This window comes from Perissodus microlepis, chromosome 7, assembly GCF_051167445.1.
Source record: "Perissodus microlepis isolate ML-2025 ecotype Zambia chromosome 7, ASM5116744v1, whole genome shotgun sequence".
Taxonomy (NCBI): Eukaryota; Metazoa; Chordata; class Actinopteri; order Cichliformes; family Cichlidae; genus Perissodus; species Perissodus microlepis.
In genome coordinates this window covers 37,404,867-37,425,855 of record NC_140467.1, presented here as the reverse complement: position 1 = coordinate 37,425,855, position 20,989 = coordinate 37,404,867, and the positions used below count along the sequence as shown (strand labels likewise).

At 40.3% G+C, this 20,989-nt stretch overlaps 1 protein-coding gene across 3 annotated transcripts in view; it reads right to left on the bottom strand.

The window, feature by feature from the left end:
• The window catches only part of palm2akap2 (PALM2 and AKAP2 fusion), a 91,809-nt gene that overhangs the window by 58,005 nt on the left and 12,815 nt on the right, over window positions 1-20,989 (bottom strand). For all 3 annotated transcript variants that reach the window (XM_084934869.1, XM_084934870.1, XM_084934871.1), the window contains exons 3-4: window positions 9,867-9,947; window positions 672-793 (exon numbers count right to left, since the gene is read on the bottom strand). In XM_084934869.1, the coding sequence (XP_084790995.1) occupies window positions 672-793; window positions 9,867-9,947 (203 nt within the window). The remainder of the gene's footprint in view (window positions 1-671; window positions 794-9,866; window positions 9,948-20,989) is intronic.

Sequence of the window (20,989 nt, the reverse complement as noted above, 5' to 3'; positions counted from 1 at the left end):
TGCTTTCTGCTGCTTTCTGTCTGTCTCAGGAAAGAAAAGCTGTAGCCCAACCCCAATCTCACACCCAGAATCACAATAGAAAGAACTGGCTGGGACTTTATTCATGATCTCATGCCCCCAACTTCACTGGGGAATAAGTGACTATCTCACAGCAATACTTGATGGGAATCAGGAAGCTCCTCCCGGAGACACAGAAACAGGAAGCACAAAAAGAGTCACATCACTCTATTTTGATTCTTTAAATGTATCTCACTCTCTTCCTCCTATGTCCCTTTTTTTGCATGTCCAGTGTGTTCTTTGTGAATTAGATGTAAAAAAAAAAAAAAAAAAGCCCTTATTTGATGACTACATATAAGACTAGAAGGAGCAAAAAGGGATAATAAAACTGATTTTCTTGGAAATATGTCAAATGGGCCAAGGCTGCAGAGTGCCAACAAGAAGAAGAAGAAGCTCAGTATTAAAAAAAACCCGGATGTGACAACTTTTGTTATTATTAATCTAATCCGCTGCTTACATCTGTTTAATATCAGCTCTGCCTTTTGTTTAATCCCACTTCAAATGTATTATGTCCTGCACTGTACTCTAACCACAACAGAAGATAATCAGCAGCACTGCCAGAATGTCCATGAAGAGCAAACTAAACCCAAGCCTCGTTACTGCATGTGTTGTACCTGTGTATCATGTCTTCCAGTCTCTTCCCTTGCTCTTCATCTTGTTCCAGCTGTTTCCGCCGTGCCTCCTCTTCTTCCACTCCCATGCCCTGGAGCAGCCACCGCTCACGCATAGCTTTGGACTGAGGACGCAAAGAAATGCTGGTTTCAGTTCACGCAACGGCTCAGTCACTCTAGAGTACAAATAGAATGGGAACCTTCTTGTGACTAGAAACAAATCCGTGGTTGACTGGTAATTGTATTGAATTTTGTTTTGCTGTCTGCAACTAATTGCAAGTGGCTGTCCACAAGGCTGAGCATATGATACTCTCAACCTCTGGATGACCACTGGTGGAAGGAGACCCAGCAATGACCCACCAGGGTGCAATCACTCTCAGACTTAAGGTTTGCAGATAATCCCCATCTAATTTACAAGAACAGACAGGCTGCCAATACGTAACAATCAATCTGAGTTGTTCTGTCATAAGTTCACACAAGTTTAACCACTGCTTTTGGAATAGATTAACCTATTTTCCTGTTTGATCAGAAGATCATGATGCCATGACTCCACAGCTGGTTGGCTTAGCATATAAACTGAGGTTGGTGGGAAATAGAGATGCAAAGGTTTAAAAACTAGAAGCACGGATGCATTTTTTTCACTAGACTCTAGAACTGTTTTTGTTAAACATGCTGTTACAGTTTTTCTCAGTCGCTTTGGTGCGTTTCTCAGATCAGAATTGAAATTCTCATAACTATTAGTTCAACCTCCACAACACTCAGTCATTTGTGCACATCATAGTAGCAATTTCTCCTCTCTCTGAACAAACTGCAAATGATTTTGGACATGAATCAGTTGCTTCCATACATTTCCCTGCTGCTTTCTGACATTTCCATTTGCTTATGTCATGTCAGTCAAAAGTAATCATACCTATGGATGCTGAATAGTCGTTCCCAATAAAACTAATAGTCATACATCCATTGCTTGAGTCATCACACACAAAATTGTTGAACTAGTTATCACATGCCAAATATTGGCCATCTGTCAAGCAAATCCTATACCTTTCTGTATCATTTTTCCTGGAAATGTCTCCGAAATTGAACAATTGATCTCAGGTGAATCACAGCTGTCACTCATGAGGTGGCGTGTGAAAGTTTAGTTGTAACCAATGACAAACAACTTGTTCACTGTCAATTATGGATGAATCCTGTGAATCCCCAATTGGCAAGCATATATAAACTGCGCAGGAGCTAGTGTGTACCATTTCTACACTTCTGTGACACAAAATGGAAGGTCAGCACCGTGGAAGAGGGGTGAGGATGCGGGGAGGAAGGGGAAGGGGAAGAGGGAGAAGAGGCAGATATAGGCGGATTCCTAATGAAATAAGGGCTACAATTGTGGACCATGTTGTCAATCACGGCCTCACCATGGAGGAGGCTGGTCGAAGGGTGCAACCCAATATTGGAAGAACTACTGTCAGTTCAATCATCCAAACATTCCGTAGGGAAAACAGGTATGCAAACAGTAATACACTGTACTGTACTGTGCCATCTCAGACACATCACATGTTACTGTACTGTATTTGCAATTTCACAAAAAGTTCACTCTGCACCACATAGGATTGTAAGACAACCTCGCGGAGGCGGAAGAGGGCCCCTTTTTACCCCACAGCAAGAAGAAGCCATTTGTGCAATGGTCATTGCAAACAATGCAATAAAGCTGAGAGAAATACAAAGCGCTGTCATAGAGAATCACACGGTATTTGGCAATATTGAATCTGTTTCAATTTCAACAATTGACAGAGTACTCAAGAAAAATGAAATCCACATGAAGCAATTGTATAAGGTGCCATTTGAACGAAACAGTGACAGGGTGAAGGAGATCTGTCACCAGTATGTGCAGGTAAAGCTGGTCTTCTATGTTCTGCACTGCAAACTGTTTTACAGTACTTCGTAGTTTCATGCAGTACACTTGCAATTCCACAGCACATACTCTACAATGTGTTCTACCAAATGCATGCATTACTGTTTGTTACTGTACACAGGCATATTGTGACATTGCATTTCTGTCTCTCTCTAAAGCGTGTACTGGAGCTGGAAGCCAGGGAAACACTGCACATATTCATATATGTTGATGAGGCAGGTTTCAATCTGGCCAAAGGCAGAAGGCGTGGAAGAAATCGCATTGGACAGAGGGCAACCACTGAAGTCCCTGGTCAGCGCGGAGGGAATATTACCATGTGTGCAGCCATCTCAGACAACGGCGTCCTCACCCATATCCCCCTTCTTGGTCCATACAATACCCAACATCTCCTGACATTTTTAGACACTCTTTACAGGGACCTAGTCCCTGAGAATGAGAGAGGTGGAGGCCAACTCAGCAAGTATGTTGTTGTCTGGGATAATGTCCGTTTTCACCACTCCCATCAGGTCAGAGAGTGGTTTGCAGCACATGACAGACTTCTGGTTGAATATCTCCCTCCATATTCCCCATTCCTTAATCCAATAGAGGAGTTTTTCTCTGCCTGGAGGTGGAAAGTTTATGACCGGCATCCACATGAGCAAATGGCCCTGCTAGCAGCCATGGATGCAGCATGTGACGACATCACAGCAGGGTCCTGCAGAGGATGGATTCGCCACTCCAGGAGATACTTTCCTCGCTGCATTGCGAGGGATAACATCTGTTGTGATGTAGATGAAAATATGTGGCCAGACAGACAGGAACGTCTGGATGTGCCAGAATGATTTACTGTACTGTTACATGTGCTGTTTATTGTTCACATTAGTGCACAGCTCTACCAAATGGGTGATTTTATGTTTACATGTATTCTACAGTGAACAAGTGACTGTAGCATATTTTTCTTTTGCACAATTCTGTAGGATTACAAACACTTCTACACAATGGAAATGTGTAACGTACGTATTCAGTGTCTCAGTTACTCCCAAGACTCCCATAACATCTACAGTGACTTTACTGCACATTTCAGATGGCTGTACAGGTAGGCCATAGTGCTGTCGTCAGCATTTTCAGGTGTCACCAATTGTTTTTGCAATGGGAAACACTGAAATTATAAACTGTCATAGTGGAAACATGACAATGCCATTTGACTATCTTGTTCATAAAGATGGTGTCAAGACTTTTCATTTTGATGGCACTGACAGTTTCATTGACATGGATACTTGCTTTTGAGGTATGGATAATCAATTCTGTGCATGTGACGTGCTTTTGCAGGCTATCCACTAGGTTTTGCAGTTTGCACTAATTGTTTTGGGAAATGCACTAACTGCTGTGCAAATGTTAATGGTGTTCTGAGGAACGCACCAAAGCGACTGAGAAAAACTGTAACTGCCACCGGAGCACCGTTACGGGGGCTAGATTCCTTTAATCACTGCCGAGCACAGCTAGAACAAATAACCAAACATGTAGGAGTTTTTATGTAACACAGGAACTCTGAACTCAGCTGCTACTCGTAGGAAACTACTCTTTGTTAAAGGCGAATCCCACAAGCCCGAGAGAGCTACAGCAACCATTCTCCGTGATGTAAACAAGGTTATTTTGTTAGGCTAAATATCATCATGTACAGTCAAGGTTGTTTTCTTCAACTAAGGGTGTTTTTTTCTGTGAACTATAACAAATTTATTTTTTCTCGAATTCCAAAAAGGGAAAGAAATTTAAGTACATTCACTGTGAGCATGGTGCTTTTCTATTAACTTTTACTAAACAAGCAGTTTAGTGAAAAATTTTCCTTTGATCATTTTACTGCTGTGTGAAGAGACAGATGGTATTTTGGTGCACAAACATTTCTCAAATTAGACTAAACAGGGATAAAATATGAAGCAGATTTTCTACTGTCTCTCTCTTTCTGTTTAAATGATTTGTAAGATACTAATAAGCTAAAGAAACAATTCTTGTTTCGCTATGCCTTATAATAACAAAACCAACAACATTGTTCTGTGTTTTATGGTATTTTATTGCGTCTCGATTTCTGTCTCCAGATTTGTCCCAGAGACATATCTGGGCACACAAAAATTCCATATGCTGCATGTGGTCCCTGTAGCCCCGTGTTTACATTTCATGGATAAACAATATAGATTAAGCCCCACATTAAACCCCAGGTTTATTTGTCTGATTCTTGCAGTATTAAACACAGAAAATCAACCAGGGTGCCAATCTTCTCATCACACAGGCTCTGGATTTCTTTAATGTTTTATAGATAATGCCAGAGCTCTGTTTACGCCATTAATGTCTCCGTTTCTGTCTGGAGCTTTGCTTTGTTACCGCAACAGAGTGGAACGGGAACACTGATTCACCTTTTAGCTGTTTACTGTCAAACTGTTGCTTGGCTGGAGGTCATAGAGCTGAAAATTACCCGTGTGACTCCCCCACCGTGCGCGCGCACACACACACACACACACACACACACACACACACACACACACACACACACACACACACACACACACACACACACACACACACACACACACACACACCTAATTAAATATTTAGAAACTCACATGGTGGCAAGTCAGTGCATGTAAGCATGTATAATCATGGTCACAATGACCTGCAGCGTTTCAAACTGAGCATCAGAATGGGGAAAAGGTGATTTAAGTGACTTTGAAAGTGACATGTTTGTTGGAGCCATACAGGCTGGCCTGAGTATTTCAGAAAGTGCTGATCTGCTGGAATTTTCCCGCACAAAGATCTCTGGGTTTATAGAACATGGTCCAATAAAGAAAAAAAGCCTCGTCGATGGCAAATGTCAAATGATAACGGCCAAATTGTATATGCAGAGCATCTCTGAAAGCACAACATGCAGAATTTTGAAGGGGATGGGCAGCAGAAGGCTGCACCGTGTGCACCGTCTTTCAGCTCAAAACAGGCTACAATTTCATGGGCTCACTAAAATTGAACAACAGACAATTGGAAAAATGTTGCCTGGTCTCATGATCTTGGCTGCATCATTCAGGTGGTGAGGTCATGAAATCATGGATCCATCCTGCCTTGTATCAACAATTCAGGCTGCTGTGTGGAGGTGTTTTTATTAGCACACTTTTGGCTCTAAGCGCCTTGAATCAGCCTTTGTTGTTATTTTGCGCCATATAAAACAATTGAATTGAACTAAATGTAACTTTAGTACCAACTGAGCATCTTTTAAACACCATAGCATACCTGAGTGTTGCTGCTGACTTCATCCATCCCTTTATGACAACAGTGTATAGCATGCTGCAAAGCTCAAATAATCTAAAACAGGTTTCTCGAACATGACAATGAGTTCACTGTACTCAAATAGCCTCCACAGTCACCAGATCTCAATCTCAGTGTTTCCAGCACCTTGTTAAATGTGTGCAATAAAGAGTTCTGAAGGGGGAAAAAGTGGTTCATGAGGTGCTAGCAAGTTGCACTGTGTCTGGTGAGTGTATGACAGAAATATTTTGAAAGGCAGTTGCACAACCTGGTTATCAGTTAAACCGAACAATTTAAAAACTATGTTCTGCTAAATTTTCCCATCCATGTTTGATTTTCTTGCACTGCAGTTTTCCATCACAAACATTAGTGAACTTCTAAAGTAAACAGCTAGTTTCAAGTTCATTAAGCAAATTCCACATTCCACATCGAGATCACAGCGGTATTCTCTATATGATTTAGAAACCATCACTTATTCAGAGATGCATTGTTGGCTATATTTGTGCCTGACCTCTTACCAACACTGTGGAGTTTTATCAATACCATAATATATATATAACAGCTTTCCGTAGCATTTCAGCTATCAAAAAGCATTGGTGAATAACTTGTTTCCCCTGAGAACCAGACGGCTCTTTGCTTCTCTCTCATGCTGTTTAACAGACTTTCCATTTCCTGTTGAGCTGTGACACACAACCACTCTGAACTCGGCTATTAAAGGGAGGGTTTCAGGCTGTTATGAATGTCTGTGCTTGTCATCAGAAAGTGAAATAACCAATTTATCAAAATATGTAACGCCCAGATGGAGACACTGCTTCAAAAAGAGAATTCATAGCCAAGGTTAAACTTTGCTCTGAAGTCATGCCGATGTTTACAAAGTTCTAGACTCACATCATCGCCTCCACTGAGAAGCTTGAATCATGCAGCCCAGAGGTCCTTATCAAATCTCTGGGCTCTAGTTCCCGTTTCCTCTCCCAAGCCACTGGGTCTCCAGAGAGCGCTCAACAAAGCCTGCTTCATGCTGCCTGGCAGCGTGGCACTTAGAGGTAATGGCCATTAAATGGAACTGTGTGACCAGATGCTGATTACATCTGGAGTTCAGGCCTACTGGTGTTGTATGAAAGAAAAGTACACAGATCATTAAAGATCAGTGGGGGCTTGATTCTGCAGATAGAGCAAACATATTCAGATTAAGATCCATTCTGACCTCTCTTGGTTTTTCATTTATCTGAACCACCTCAGATGAAGTAGCTTCTCCCCTAATCTCTAAGGGAGAGCCCAGGTGTCCTGGCTCATTTCTGCTGCCTGTAACCAAAATCTAATTTCTATAGTCAATACCCACAGGTCATGAAGATTGGGAATGGTGGAAAAATAGATTGACCAAGAAATTTACAACTTCACTTTCCTGCTCAGCTCTCTCTTCACCTTAACAAACTTGTCTACATCACTGCAGATGCCACATCAATCGCCCTGTCAGTGTCCCACTACACTGACCACTCACCTGTGAACACGTTTAAGACACTTAAATGCCGCCACTTTAGATGGAAACTTGAGTGGGCACTTTACCTTTTCTTGGCTGAGAACTTCAGACTTGGTACCAACTTTAATCCAAGTAGCTCGACTCTTGGCTGCAAACTACTCCAATATAAGCTGGAGGTCATTGCTCGATAACGCCAACAAAATCACATCATCAGCAAAAAGCAGAGTCGAGCTCCCGAGACCACCTGAGAACACCCTTCAACACTTAGCTGTGCCTAGAAATTCTGTCCATACAAATTATAAGCAGAATTAGGGACAAAAGACCCTTTGGTGGAGTCCAACTCCATCCGTGATTAAGTTTGACTGTTAGAAATGTAAACCAAGCTTTCATCGCAGCTGAACAGGGATTTCTTTCTTTAATTTTCAGAGTTCACAAAACAAGGATGGATGCCAGAATCTGAGGCTTCAAAGCAGAAGTGCAGAAACCAGTAGGTGGCATCAACATGGATGTTTTCAAAGTTAAGTTTTGTCATTTGCAAGAAGACTAATTCAAACTTAGCTGAAGTGCCACTGAAAAGTTGGTAAGTGTAGCACTGTAGCACATCAGTGCAGCACTGATAAAACAACAGTGGCTATTAGTCTAAATAGCAGTCATCACAGTAGTCTGAAATGTCAGCAGTTTGTGTCATGTGTAATTTGTTATGATTATTACTTTCAGTGAAGAATAACCCAGATCGGGTCAAATAAGAAAACAGACATTAGAAAGAAGCACTGATTCATCAGCACTTTCAAAGCAAACACACACACACTAAAAAATGTCACGTATAAAATATGCATATGCTTAGAATGATAAACACCCTTTGCAGATGAGCCCTAACTGGGAAACTCGACTCTTCAGAGGGCTCAAAACCAAATATACGAGTTACTGTAAACCCCAATTAGTGGCTGAACTGCACTGCATGCTTTAATGAAAGTGCACATGTCTTGAATCAATGTTTTTGTTTTGCCCATGTTCCCATAACTGGGTGTTAAATGGTGGAAAACACTAGTATGTGGAATCAGACTTATTTGATAAAGGATTCATTCATGCCAAGTGTGTTTAATGGCTCTAGTTAGCGAATGGAATGCATTTTTATTGCAAATATTAAAACTGGTTCCCATAGATATTTATGTAGTTTAATGAGTACCCGCAGCTATTCTCTTAACCACCCTGCAACTCTGCAGCAGCTACGGCTGTGGGATTTTCCTAATATTATCTTTTGAAGTTAAACCAATTATACATCACCAGAGCAGCACCATATTTGACTTGTGTTGCTCATGCACACATTTTATAAACACAGTGACGACACTTAAATAAAAGTCCAGTGACATATAGTTTAAACAGCGTCACATCGTGTGTCAAAGCTTGAAAATTATGGGATGCCTCAGTCTGTTGTGTCTCCACCTGACAGTGGTTTGGTTGGGTGAGTTTTGTGTACAAGGTCAAATAATTCTTTAGTAGCTGAAAGAAGAAGTCCGCATAAATTACAGATGCCTGGAAGCTGCTCATTTTATAAACTCATAATGTGTCAGCAGCTTGTGTCCTCTGTCCTACGTTTCATTTGGACATCAAATCTGTGTTTACTTGAAACAAAAATCTTGGCTTACCGGTAGTGGCTGGCATTAACTATGAGGGGATATATTTGTGTGTTTGGATTTGAGTGTTTTTCTGTAAAGAAGAAAACAGCCATGCCAGGGCCTGCTTAGCCAAGGGAAACTCTTGTTCTAATAGGCCTGCACACCAGGAGATACTGAGGTGGAATCACTAACATCTCAGCCAAAAACTGACAAACACACTCGCACATGCTCATGAGTAATTAAACACACTTGCATGCGGAAAAGCAGCATGCTGAAATGAGACAAAACAGTTAAGGAAGCTGTCAAATCGATCTATCTCTCAAGGGTCGAGGTTATATCTAGATGAAGAAAGAGGATAGAGCAATAACTCATAAGAGCATCATGACTCACGTCATTCCCCTGTGAACTACTAACCCTAATCTGCACTCTTCACCTTCCCTTCACCTTTACGCTGACCTAATTTTAATCAACCAGTACCTTAGTCAAAAATGTATCTCTCACATGCTCACACTGTTTTAGCTCAGCTGTACGCAGTGCATTCAAGTAATGAATAGCTCTGTGTAACACGAGTAAGCAGAAAAGTCTGTAAGTACATCACAATCCAGGACTTTTGTCAGACATCCAAGTTCAACTGAGTGAATGTTGGAATTTCTCTGTCTGTTGTCTTTAAAAATGTTAATAAATATATAATTTTCAAACTTAGCCCTTACAGTGGTACCATAAGTGTTATAACTGAATTATGCAAAGATGGATAAACAGCTACTGAGCATGTCCAGGGTGATATTTCTTTGCACATGTGCACATAGACAGGCGATGACGTTTTATTGCTCTAATATAAAAACAACAGGGCATTTAATCGTTACTTGAACTGTAAATAATACTTATACATATGTATCATATGTACCCAACATATGTATCATAAATACACAACATACCTTGACATGTTGCAGCTGCAGCAGCAGGTCATCGAGCTGGCTTCTTTTATCATCAATTTCAGTTTGCCGCTTCCGTTTCTCCTGTGAGACAAAGAAATGTAAGAGTTAAAAATCAAAGTGTTACTGTTGTAAAGTTGAGTCTTGAGTTTGTAGCATTTAATATTGCCTGAAAAGAATAAAAGTAATGATGTCACAGTAGAGCTGATGCTTGACTTCCTCTTCCTCTTTTAGCTGCTTTTCCACAGTAGATCATCTTCCTCCATCTCCTATCTCTAACCTCTTCCTATGCCACACCAACCCTCTGCTTGTCCTCATTCACTACATCTTCTTTGTGGTCTTCCTCTTTTACTCCTGCCTGGCAACTCCATATTCAAAATCCTTTGTCCAGTATATCCATCCTCTCTCCTTGCCACATGTCCAAACCATCTCTGCCTTACCTCTCTAACTTTGCCTCCAGACTCAACCTGAGCTGTCCCTCTGATATACTCATTTCTGATCCTGTCCTTTTATACATTTTACAGAAATCTATACATTTAATTGTCTGCCTCTATGTGTTAGTCCTGTGATAGACTGGCAACCTGTCCTTAAACCCTATAACGGCTGAGATAGACTCCATCCCCCTCATGACCATGAATTGGATAACTGATCAAGAAGATGGATGGATTATGTCTGAATTTTTGACTTATGTCCTAAAACATCTATTGTGAAATTTTGACCTTTTGGCCACAAAATTCAAAATTCATCTTGGACTTCGAGGCAATGTTCGTGCCAAGTTTCCAAAATTCCCACAAGTAGTCTGTGAGATGTGAGATCTGAGGGATAAATGGATGAACAACTGGAAAACATAATGCCTTCAGAGACAGCTTTCAGCAGCGCCTAGGCATAAGAATACAATTGTTTTATTGATTGAATGTGTTTACATTTTAATGGTGCATTTCAATCTGCAAGACAAAGATCCCTTTGGGACAAGTTTAATGGAGAGATTAAGGTTTAAACAAATTCAGTTTAGAAGTGTGCAGAGACTGAAATGCGATACACTGTCGATCTCAGTTTAATAATGATAAGGTGTGGTAGAGTTTACTGGTCGAGTACTGTCACGGATGCTCCATTAAAGCCAGATTTTATTCATAGTAATTGTTTTTTCTGAAAAAAAAATTCCACTACACTGTACGCTGTCCGCATACTGTACATATGTGCAATTAAATGTCTCCTTATGAAGACATGGGTAGAAATATGGTCCAAGGGGCATACACAGGAAGGAAGGAAAGTATTAGAGAGGTTGGAGGTGAAAGCTTATTGAGGTTTGAGAAGGGTTGGTGCTCACAAGCCATATAGAGAGCAGAGATTTGGCCTTGATTACTCCACGTGGCACTGTCATTGAACTTGGGGTGGGAAGAACATTCCTTTATGTGGAGATAAAGGATAAATAATGGGTGGGAGAGGAGGTGGGTGCATGGTGAGTGGAAGGTTTTAAGCTGAAAACAAAGAAAATACACACAAAAAACTAGAACGATTAAAGCATGCACATAAATGCATGGAAATGTACAAACAAAGCAGGTCCCAGTATAAGCCTGCTTGGGGATGACGAGCATGAGACAATGTGGATGTGTATGTGGCTTCATCTCTCCCACTCATTACTCTGTGGGAGTAGACTGAGGATTTCTGGGACGTTTCCTGTTGACTAAATATAGCCATAAGGGGAAACCCCCCAAATATGAATGAACCTTGGACCATTTCTCAGACAAAGTAAGTGAAGACTGATGCAGAATAGAAAAAAGAGGAGAAGGGAATACGGAGCTGAATACAATGGAATAAAAATAGAGCAGAGGAGAATTCAATAGATGTTATCAGGAAACAGGTGAAAACAGAAATAAAAGAGTCAATATAGAAACAAGATAGGTAAATGAAAAGGTTGGGGGACTTGTTGCTGTTGCTTGTGATGTTTCAGCATGTAAAAAAATACAATTCTGTTACTTTAAAGACCCTGTGACTGCTCTGCATCAAAATCAGCACCTCTCCAGCATTTTCTCTGCCTAAGAGTTTCTAATGTGGGTGGAAATGAGATCCCGGGCTTTATTTTTCCTGTACAGGGCACACAAACACTTTGGGCACAAACACAAATTTTCCAAACAGAAATACTCAAATAAAATTGTCCTGGTAAATCATGCCAGGCAGTAATATAAAACTGTTACTGGCAGATTCTACATGCACCTCCTTGTTTGCACACAACGTGTTACTGAGGGCTGCCTAAACATAAAGTTTAAGCGCAGAGGCCTCCCTGCCACCTGATCCAACTCACCAACAGGTATTGACCAGCTGACAGCTGACTGGCCTTTTTGCAGATCTGATAAAGTTTCTAATCATCGATCATGGATCTCCAGCATGCTGCCAGGTGTACTTATGAACACCTTTACACTTGAACATGGTGTTTGTTACTGTAATCAGCACAGAAATCTAGTAACAAAACTCCACTGCGACCAGGCATGCTGTTCCCGAGAGGGCCACCGTAAAGCACACCACCAGAGACTCAAAGAAGATTTAGTCTTCTGGACTCTGTCAGTGCAAATGACAGCCAGAAAACATTCCCCAACAGCAAGATTACCTTCTAGGCCTTATAAGCACTTTAACAAACACCAAAGTCCCTTTAGTGGCCTATCCAATCCAATCATATGTGTCTCATTTGGGCTGAGCTCCGTGAATGAAGACCTGGCCACCTGAGTCAGCTAAGAGATTTGACCCTTGTATCCATTTTTCCCTAGAAGTCCCTTGCCTTGTGAGACCCTACCAGGTGCCAGTTGCCTCTGACAACATAGCTACACTCATGGGTAGACTAAAGCACACAACCACCTTGATCCTTGAAGGGGTATCACCAAGTCTTCTACATAATTTATCAGACATCTGTTTTTGAGATGTTATCAAAGAATGTTTTCAGTGTGTGCCCAAAAAAAAGAAAAAAAAGAAAGAAGAAGAAGAAGTCTGCTCTAGTTATAAGCACACAAACCTTTGACTTTTTATTTTCATTTGCTTTTTGGTGTAGTCAACCACACTGGTTAGAATTAGGAAAAGTTCATACTTTGTGCAACAATATGTAATTTTGCAAAATGAGAGGTAGCTCAATTTTCTTAAATTACTTGGTTGCTCATACTGGTGCAAATTTTAAATGCAATTATTCACGGGTTAATTTATGCTATAAAACATAATTAGAGGCTATAATAACAGCTTGAACTAATGACATGTGGGATTGTTTTTGGGAGGATAGCGCATCTGAAGGATGCTCACTTATCACAACATTTATAACAACATTTAACTGAACTCAATGGTATTATATAACAAATTTTCCTTGGTAATATTTAACAGATGAAAATAATGTCTAAGAAATGGAAAGTAGACCACACTTGAGTGAGTCTGGATGTCTCTGTGTATGCGCCTGCCAACTAAAGCTATTAAAACCCGGCGTCTGTGTTTGTGATAGGATAAGAAGTAGTTTGAGCAGGAGCAAATGCAATTTTGTGCTAAAGTGTGCACCAAAATTACCCTGCACTGTCTATTCAGCAAACCCACAACCTCAGGTGTGCCTCTTTTCCAACTGTGGTGCGAACATGTTCATTTGGTGCCAGGAAATTACCAAATGGACCCAAGATGGAGCACATAAAAGCTACATTTGGACCTGCTCTTTTTAGAAACAAAGAAAAACAAGAAACCCCTGAAAAGAAAGGTGCAAAACTGCTATATGACTATAGCAGACTATCAGAACATATTATTAAACTGCACACAGGCTGTGAAAATATATACACCAAATCTGAAGTCATTTCTCTCCCTCTGTCGCACACACAGACACACACATACAGGAGCAGCCTACACAGCGGCATGGTTCCCATGGTTGGCGAAGTATAGTCAGAGAGCGTAAGCAGAGGTATGGTCACCAGATGTCAGGGACTGTCGAGGACATGTGGTCAGGGAATGGGCAAAACACGCACGCAGGCAAATACACGCCCACATGAAAGACACAAAAGCAAATAGACTCACAGGCTTGAATACGTAGACAGAGAAAAGCCCACACTAATATACTCTCTAAATAAACAGCACTCAGCCAGTGTGTGTGCTTTGTACGTCTGACAATCATTTACTATATAGGAATGCATAAGCACAGATGATGGTTGACATCGCCAGATCAAAGATGGTTTGGGTGCCATTTGGTTTTCATCATCATATCCCAGAAATAAAATGTATAGGGCATCCCTGTCCACAGAAAAGCTCTGCTGTCATGTAAACTGTAGAACTGGCTACTGAATATAATACTTTAAAATAGTGGTTGGTTGCTAAATAGAGAACATTTTTGAGAGACCTGCAGAGTTTTCTTGACAATGAAGTAATTGCTTTTGTGTAATGTTAAAAATGGCACTCGAATTACCAAATTTGGTGGAATAACTTTTAGTAATTTTGAATAGATTAGTCTGTATGAGTCTGAACTGTAACAGTAAAAGAATGTCTTCAATAGAATATGAGGGCTTAATAAAAAGTGAAATAAGTTTTTTCCCCTGTGGAGTTGAACAGGCAGGAATAATGACCCCGAGCCCCGCTCTGTTCACTGTACTCTCTCCGAGTGGTCACATCCTCCTCTTCAGAAAAATATGTTGACATTCTTGGTGACACACTCATGACTTCCCACACTCTGACTCACAGTGTTTGGCCCTATTTGGCTTACAGGGCAGCTTGTATGCAGAGCGTATATCTTTTTTGTCACAGTCTAAAGGGTGAAGACATTTGTGTTCAATAACTTAAATGATTAATCTCCAGTGTACAGTTTACTCTAATTTGTCACAGTTTTGCTGGTGTGTTTAACCTCACAAGACAACCAAGTGCTCTTGATCGAATTTTCATCCTAAAGAGCTAAAGTTTCGGCAGTGAAGATGAAGTCAAATGTCAGTTGTCTGGTTACATTTCCTGTAAATTTAAGCTCAGCTCAGTGAACTCTTACTCTTTTTTCCTGTTCAGTTGATACGAGAAAAAAAAAAAAGAACTTAATAGGCATAGAAGTCGACATCCTACCAAACTTAATGTTTGATAGGAGTTTCCTGTGAGGGACAGGAAGTAATTGACAAATTACACAATCCTTACACACAGATGAACAGCAATCACACCCATCTCAGTCACAATCTGCGATCGCACCAGAATTTAACTTACTAGATTTTAAATGAATATTCATCTACTCATACACTTTACTACCCAAGTAGAGTCTGTGTGTGCGCAATAGTAGTCAGCACTGGGAGCATGAATAGCACATTTTATACCACTATTTAAAATGCACACATTTTGTCTTAAATGATTCAGGGGTGGGGCTGGAGCCTATAGCAGCGGTCCCCAACCCCCAGGCCACGGACTGGTACCGGTCTGTGAGTTGTTTGGTACTGAGCCGCGAGAGTTGAGGCTCGGGTGTGAAATGTATTGTTTTCAGAGTTTTTATCATTAACTCAGTTTCCTGTGTTGTAGTTGTGTGTCTTATTTTGAAAGAAATATTTATGCGTTACCATAGCGACCAGAGAGCATTAAGGGTCAGAGAGGAGGATGTTACTCTCAATGTTGTTGGCGCGTTTCAGGAGGACGCTGGTAACAAAGTTACACAATTACACAGTGAATTCACATTTATTATTATATTTACAAAATTTTTGTCTTGGTCATATCATTTTATTTTGTTGTATTTATCCGCAACACCTTAAAGGCCTGTTCGTGAAAATATTTTCTGACATTAAACCGGTCCGTGGCGCAAAAAAGGTTGGAGACCGCTGGCCTATAGGAACTAGAAGTGATATGGGGCAGACTCATTTCCAGGCTACTTCATTAAGGGAAATAACCTTCAGTACTAACATGTGACTATAGGTGTACCTACATCTTCTGTCTTTTCTCCACAAAGCCCAAATTTTTCAATTACTATATGCAGCACACTGTTTTCACTCTGAGTCCAATGTTTAAATAAAAGGTGGAATACATTAAATTAATTAAAAGGTTTTGTGTGTCATCAATAACAGACAGAAGTCTGGATTTCAGTGGGGAGAAGTACACACAAAATCAATATAAAATTAAATATGACATGATAACTTAACAAAAAATGAATGTGATTGATTGCTGATTGAAAGACTAGGTACACTGGCCAGGTTAACATTCTTTATAACAGTTCAATACATCTATGCTGGTAAAATAGGAGCTTCAGTGACCTCTCTAAATTCCTCATAGAGGGTATTTCAGTGTTGTGAAGGTCAACCACTGTTCAGCTGCTAGTGAGGGGAGGGGCTGTGTGCCTCCCTGTAGCTGCTGTGTGAAACTGTGTGTCAACTGGAAGAGTTGGTATGAGATTTTTGAGAATCATCAATCACAACTCTGCCATGTACTATAACAAACTATAATGCAAAACAAAAAAAGCTGTGCTGTATGTTGACCCAATTTACTTATCTGTTCTGTTGGACAGTTTGATTAACAATTCCCAAGACAGACGTGGGCTTGAAAGCGAATTGCTTGGTTTATAAACAACATTCCACACTAGTGGTGCACATCTCACACATCGATGATTAGGTCAGGAGGGTATAATTATAATGTGATTAAACAGTGATGTAAGTATTAAAGTTCTGCTGATGTTGACTTAGTGAACTGAAGTGGGCTACAGATCAGATAGGTCACATTCTGTACATGCCAACACACCCAGCACAGAAATCTCACTGTGAAGATCATCTTCCATTCTGCACGCAGGCATACCTGACAGCTTAGAGAACAGAGACTGAAATGGACCTGTGGTTCAAGTGTCATGGGTTTGATTCTGCACTGATACCGGCTAAAAAGATCTCTGCACAATTCTATAAGCCATCAGCTAAAACCTAAAGTGTGCATGCATAAATTTAGCATTGAAACAATTTATTGATTAGTTAAGAAACAAAATCAGCCACAGTTAATCAAAGACTATTTTGGTAAGAGCTGTCGTGGGTCAGGGTTAGCAAGCGTTGCAGAAAATAGTTGAAAGTCTATAGTTTGAAAGTATCCCTTTCACTAATCAAGGTGGTGGCTATATGAATTGAATAACTATAACTAATTCAGACATTTCTAATTTGTTATTATGCCTAGAGTTAACATAATGCTCACTTGGTAAGGCCTTAGCTAGTGCTTGTGCACAAAAAATGCTAATTTAGCACATTGCTTAAACATCCTGCATGCCGTTGTCATGCGATGGCAGCAGGTGTTGATGTTATTCATCATGTCCTCCTCTTAGGTGAGAGGATCCCTACCTTTAAAATCACATGATGTAAATATACATAAACACAGCAGAGTTTCAGTTTTTTAAATTTCTCCAGACAGCTTTTACATGAGTATCAAGCAATGCTGCTGCTTATAGTAAACCACAATGCATTTATTTTGAGACCTATGAAACTGTCATTAGGTATAGTTGCTAAAATGACTTTTGCTGCGTGTCAGGCTGACTGTTCTGATATGGAGGACCGAAAGTGGCACATTAACTGATGAACGAACGAAATAAATCCATAAAATATTATTAAAAGTGAAAGTTATTTATTTATTTATTTATTTTTTACATATATTTACATTTGTGTTTTAATTAACTGAGAAATGCAAAAAGAAAATGCTGAAATAAATGAATCTGTGGAAATTAACAGGGAAATATTCACAGTAGCATATAATACACTACAAAGCACAAAGGTACAAAGTAAAAAAACAAAAGAAAAACATAAAAAATTAATACATTTATAAAAACTGAATCGCAAAGTGAGCTCCCTTCTATAGAGCTCACTAAATTGGAGCATGTTGCTCTAAGAGGATGCCACAATTACGAGAAGTTTGTGACATTTCTTCCGTCCGTCATCGACTGTGAAATGCTGAGGTTGCTATGCGCTGAGGTGCATACTGCATAAAAGTCACCCATACTCCGCTACCACACATAAAGAGTTCTTTTCCTCCTTCGGTATTAATATCAATACAAAAACTGTGTCAGGGACTTCATGGCATGGATTTCCATGGCCGAGGAGCTCCTGTAGGTGCGACACATCTGTAATACAGTTATGATTTTGACATCTTTGGTCCTCCATACTTCTGCGGTATTTCTCTGCCCGGTCACTCTAGATTGTTTACTATTCAACTAAGCCCAAATGCAATGTGGATTATTTCCACATTGCAGAGCTCTCTGCAGCTAAATCCCATCCTCTCATCTCTCAAGTCTCTGTGAACTCCAACCCTGCTCATTGAAACAGACACACACACACACACACACACACATAGATAGAGGCATACCAAAATGTCCTGTTGGCCCAAGGCAGCTGCTGCTAATTTTAGACGGCATGTAACGCCTGCCGTGCCCCAGACCTCCTGCCGCTCAACAAACCACACCTCCTCTTCCTTTCCAATATGAATTTCCCCCAGGAACACCCCCACCCCCATAAGTTACCAAAGTTCGCAATCCAGACCTACTCTAACCACCTATCAGTTCTCCAGGATCCAGTTGGCTCATTGGAGACCTTTGACATAAATTCAGGGAAAATATTGGGCAATTTTATGTGGGAAAACAGACTTAACATATATGATATATTATTAATTAGTTTGACCATTTTTGTTTCTTCCATGTCAGCAAAACTAAAGATATGCCTCTAAAATGGTACTTAAGCCTGTGAACACCACTGAAGGGACATGTGTGGTTTAGTAAGAAATGTCTTTTGGTGTTAGCAAATGATTGACCCAGGAACAAACAGTTTCCACTGAGGTAATAATAGTTTTCATAAATATTGTGAAAAAAGAAGACAAAAGAAAGTCACAAATGAAAGCTAAGCCTAAAGTTAAATAGAAAAACAACATGTTTCAGTGAGAATTTGCCAGTTTGGAGGTAAGTGAAATGCACAAACTGAAACAACAAATGCCTGCAGGCGGCCCAGCCCCCCACTTAACTCAACCCATTACCCCAGCCCTCCACTGCAAGCCGTAGTCACAAATCTTAATGCCAAGCTCTACCTATAGCATCCCCTTTAACTTCACCCTACCCCAGGCATACTTTTCTCTTTTAGAGATAACTAAGAGAAAATCAGCCACTTTACAGATCTTGGACAATATCAATTTCTGGTTGAACCCACAAAGTATTATAGATCATAATGGAACATCAGGCTTGCAGTGCTGTGAACCATACTAAAGAGGCAGCAAAAGATCCAAAGGTTATCTTTTTAAATGAAAAATCCAAAATGCTTGTCCTGTAACTATCTCTGTGTTGCTTCTGGTTCAAGCTGATGTCAATGCTTTGCTTGCTGTCTTTCCCGAAAATGCACATTCCCATCATCTCAATCCTCGTGTACCACTTCTTAATTTCCCTCTGACTTGGCCCCGAAAAATTTGTGGGCTTGTGTGCATTTGAGTTTGTGTGTGTGCGTTGGAAGGGGGGGCAGCTAAGAGTCCAAAGGGCTGAGGTCATCTATGTAAACATATCACAGACACTACAGAGAAGTCCGTGAATGAGCGCAGGCAAAGACTCATAGACTTTTACATATGCTTTGCCATTCCATGCTTGTGGCTTGTACGCCACATGGGCAACAGTTAATTAGAATGATGAAGCACCCGGCATTCACTGGCTGATCTGGAAACCACATGCAAGACTTTGGTAAAAGCACATGAGTTTACAAAGACACACAAACACACATGCACACACACTCACATCAGCTTTTAGGGGAACCCTGGCCAGGCTGAGCTCCATCTGACTACTATAATTACATAGTAATAATACACCGAGGCCTGGATTTAACAACATGACATCACAACTGTTTCCTAATCTAACCAATTAGTAGCCATGGAAACCACTTGCCACTGGCAGCTGACAGACCATAATCACTATCAGACTGTGGGAATCTTTGTTCGCATGTGGGATGGACAAATGAGCCACTTAGCTAATTAACTGTTAGATTAAATGCTGGTAATTTTGCTGTTTCTTTGTTTTACTGATCAATTAATGCTCAAAGCAATATTATTATCTGAAGAACAAACCAATCAGTGTTTATTTTCTCTTTAGAAGTCACTAATTTGGATGTCAGCACATAATAGACAACAGTTGCTGGTGTTAAGTGTCATTAATTCTTTGTCTAAACAGGAAATAAACTGACTGTTTACATGCCAAGAAGACCAAAGTGCTCCTAGAATACCTAAAGGAAGATGTAAATCATCTAATGAATTCAGACATCTTTCACATCCATTAGCACCATGCGTTATTAATGAATCTCTACAGTAAATTAATTCTTTAATAACAGATGTCTGCTACCTGATTGTGAATTTTTATGCAGTTTAAATGGATGGTAGTGGCCTCAAACTTGAAGTCAGTACCATGTGATAAAGCAATGAAAATGACACTGTGCACGGCTCATACACAGAAAAGACTGTTCCGATTTTCTGAGGAAGCCTTCCATTTGTCTTAAGATCTGCTAAAGTATTGATGAGGATGGACGCTGATGGTGATGACAATGAGTATCAATTATTGATGAAATCATTAGCATGTCAGCTGCAGACCGCAGACGACGAGTGTGTATATATGTGTGCACGACATACTGCTCTGCAAGGGTTTATTCATGCTTATCCAGAGAGCCAGTCAGACAGAAATCACCTCTCTATATCTTTGCAGAAGACAAACAATGCTTGCTAAAATTGCTACCACACGGCTAAACACTTGCACTCGAATGAGTCAGAAGAGGTTTTTATAACTTTGTCCAGCTCCTGTATTTACTCTTAACCTCCGCTGCTTGGCTAAGTTTTCGGCTTACGGAGCGCTTAGTACTATTAGTGTAATGGTAGCCCTTCTCTATTTAAGTGGCTGGTTGGGGCTGAAAGCTATTAGCACTATTATTGTCTTTGATATAGTGTATACACACTTAGCTGAAACAAGACAAATGTTCATTTAGATGAGACAAAGAGGCCCAAGTGGTTTAATTGTATTCAGCGGCTGCCCATTACTATATGTCAAAGCTCTTGGCATTTACAGTGGGATCTCCAGTGCTACCTGTTAAACTACAGTATCAGCAAGAGTCAGAATATTCTGCAGTTTTTCATGGCCTCATTCAAGAAACCAAAACTCATTTGTGCTATTTATTAACTGATTTTTCAGC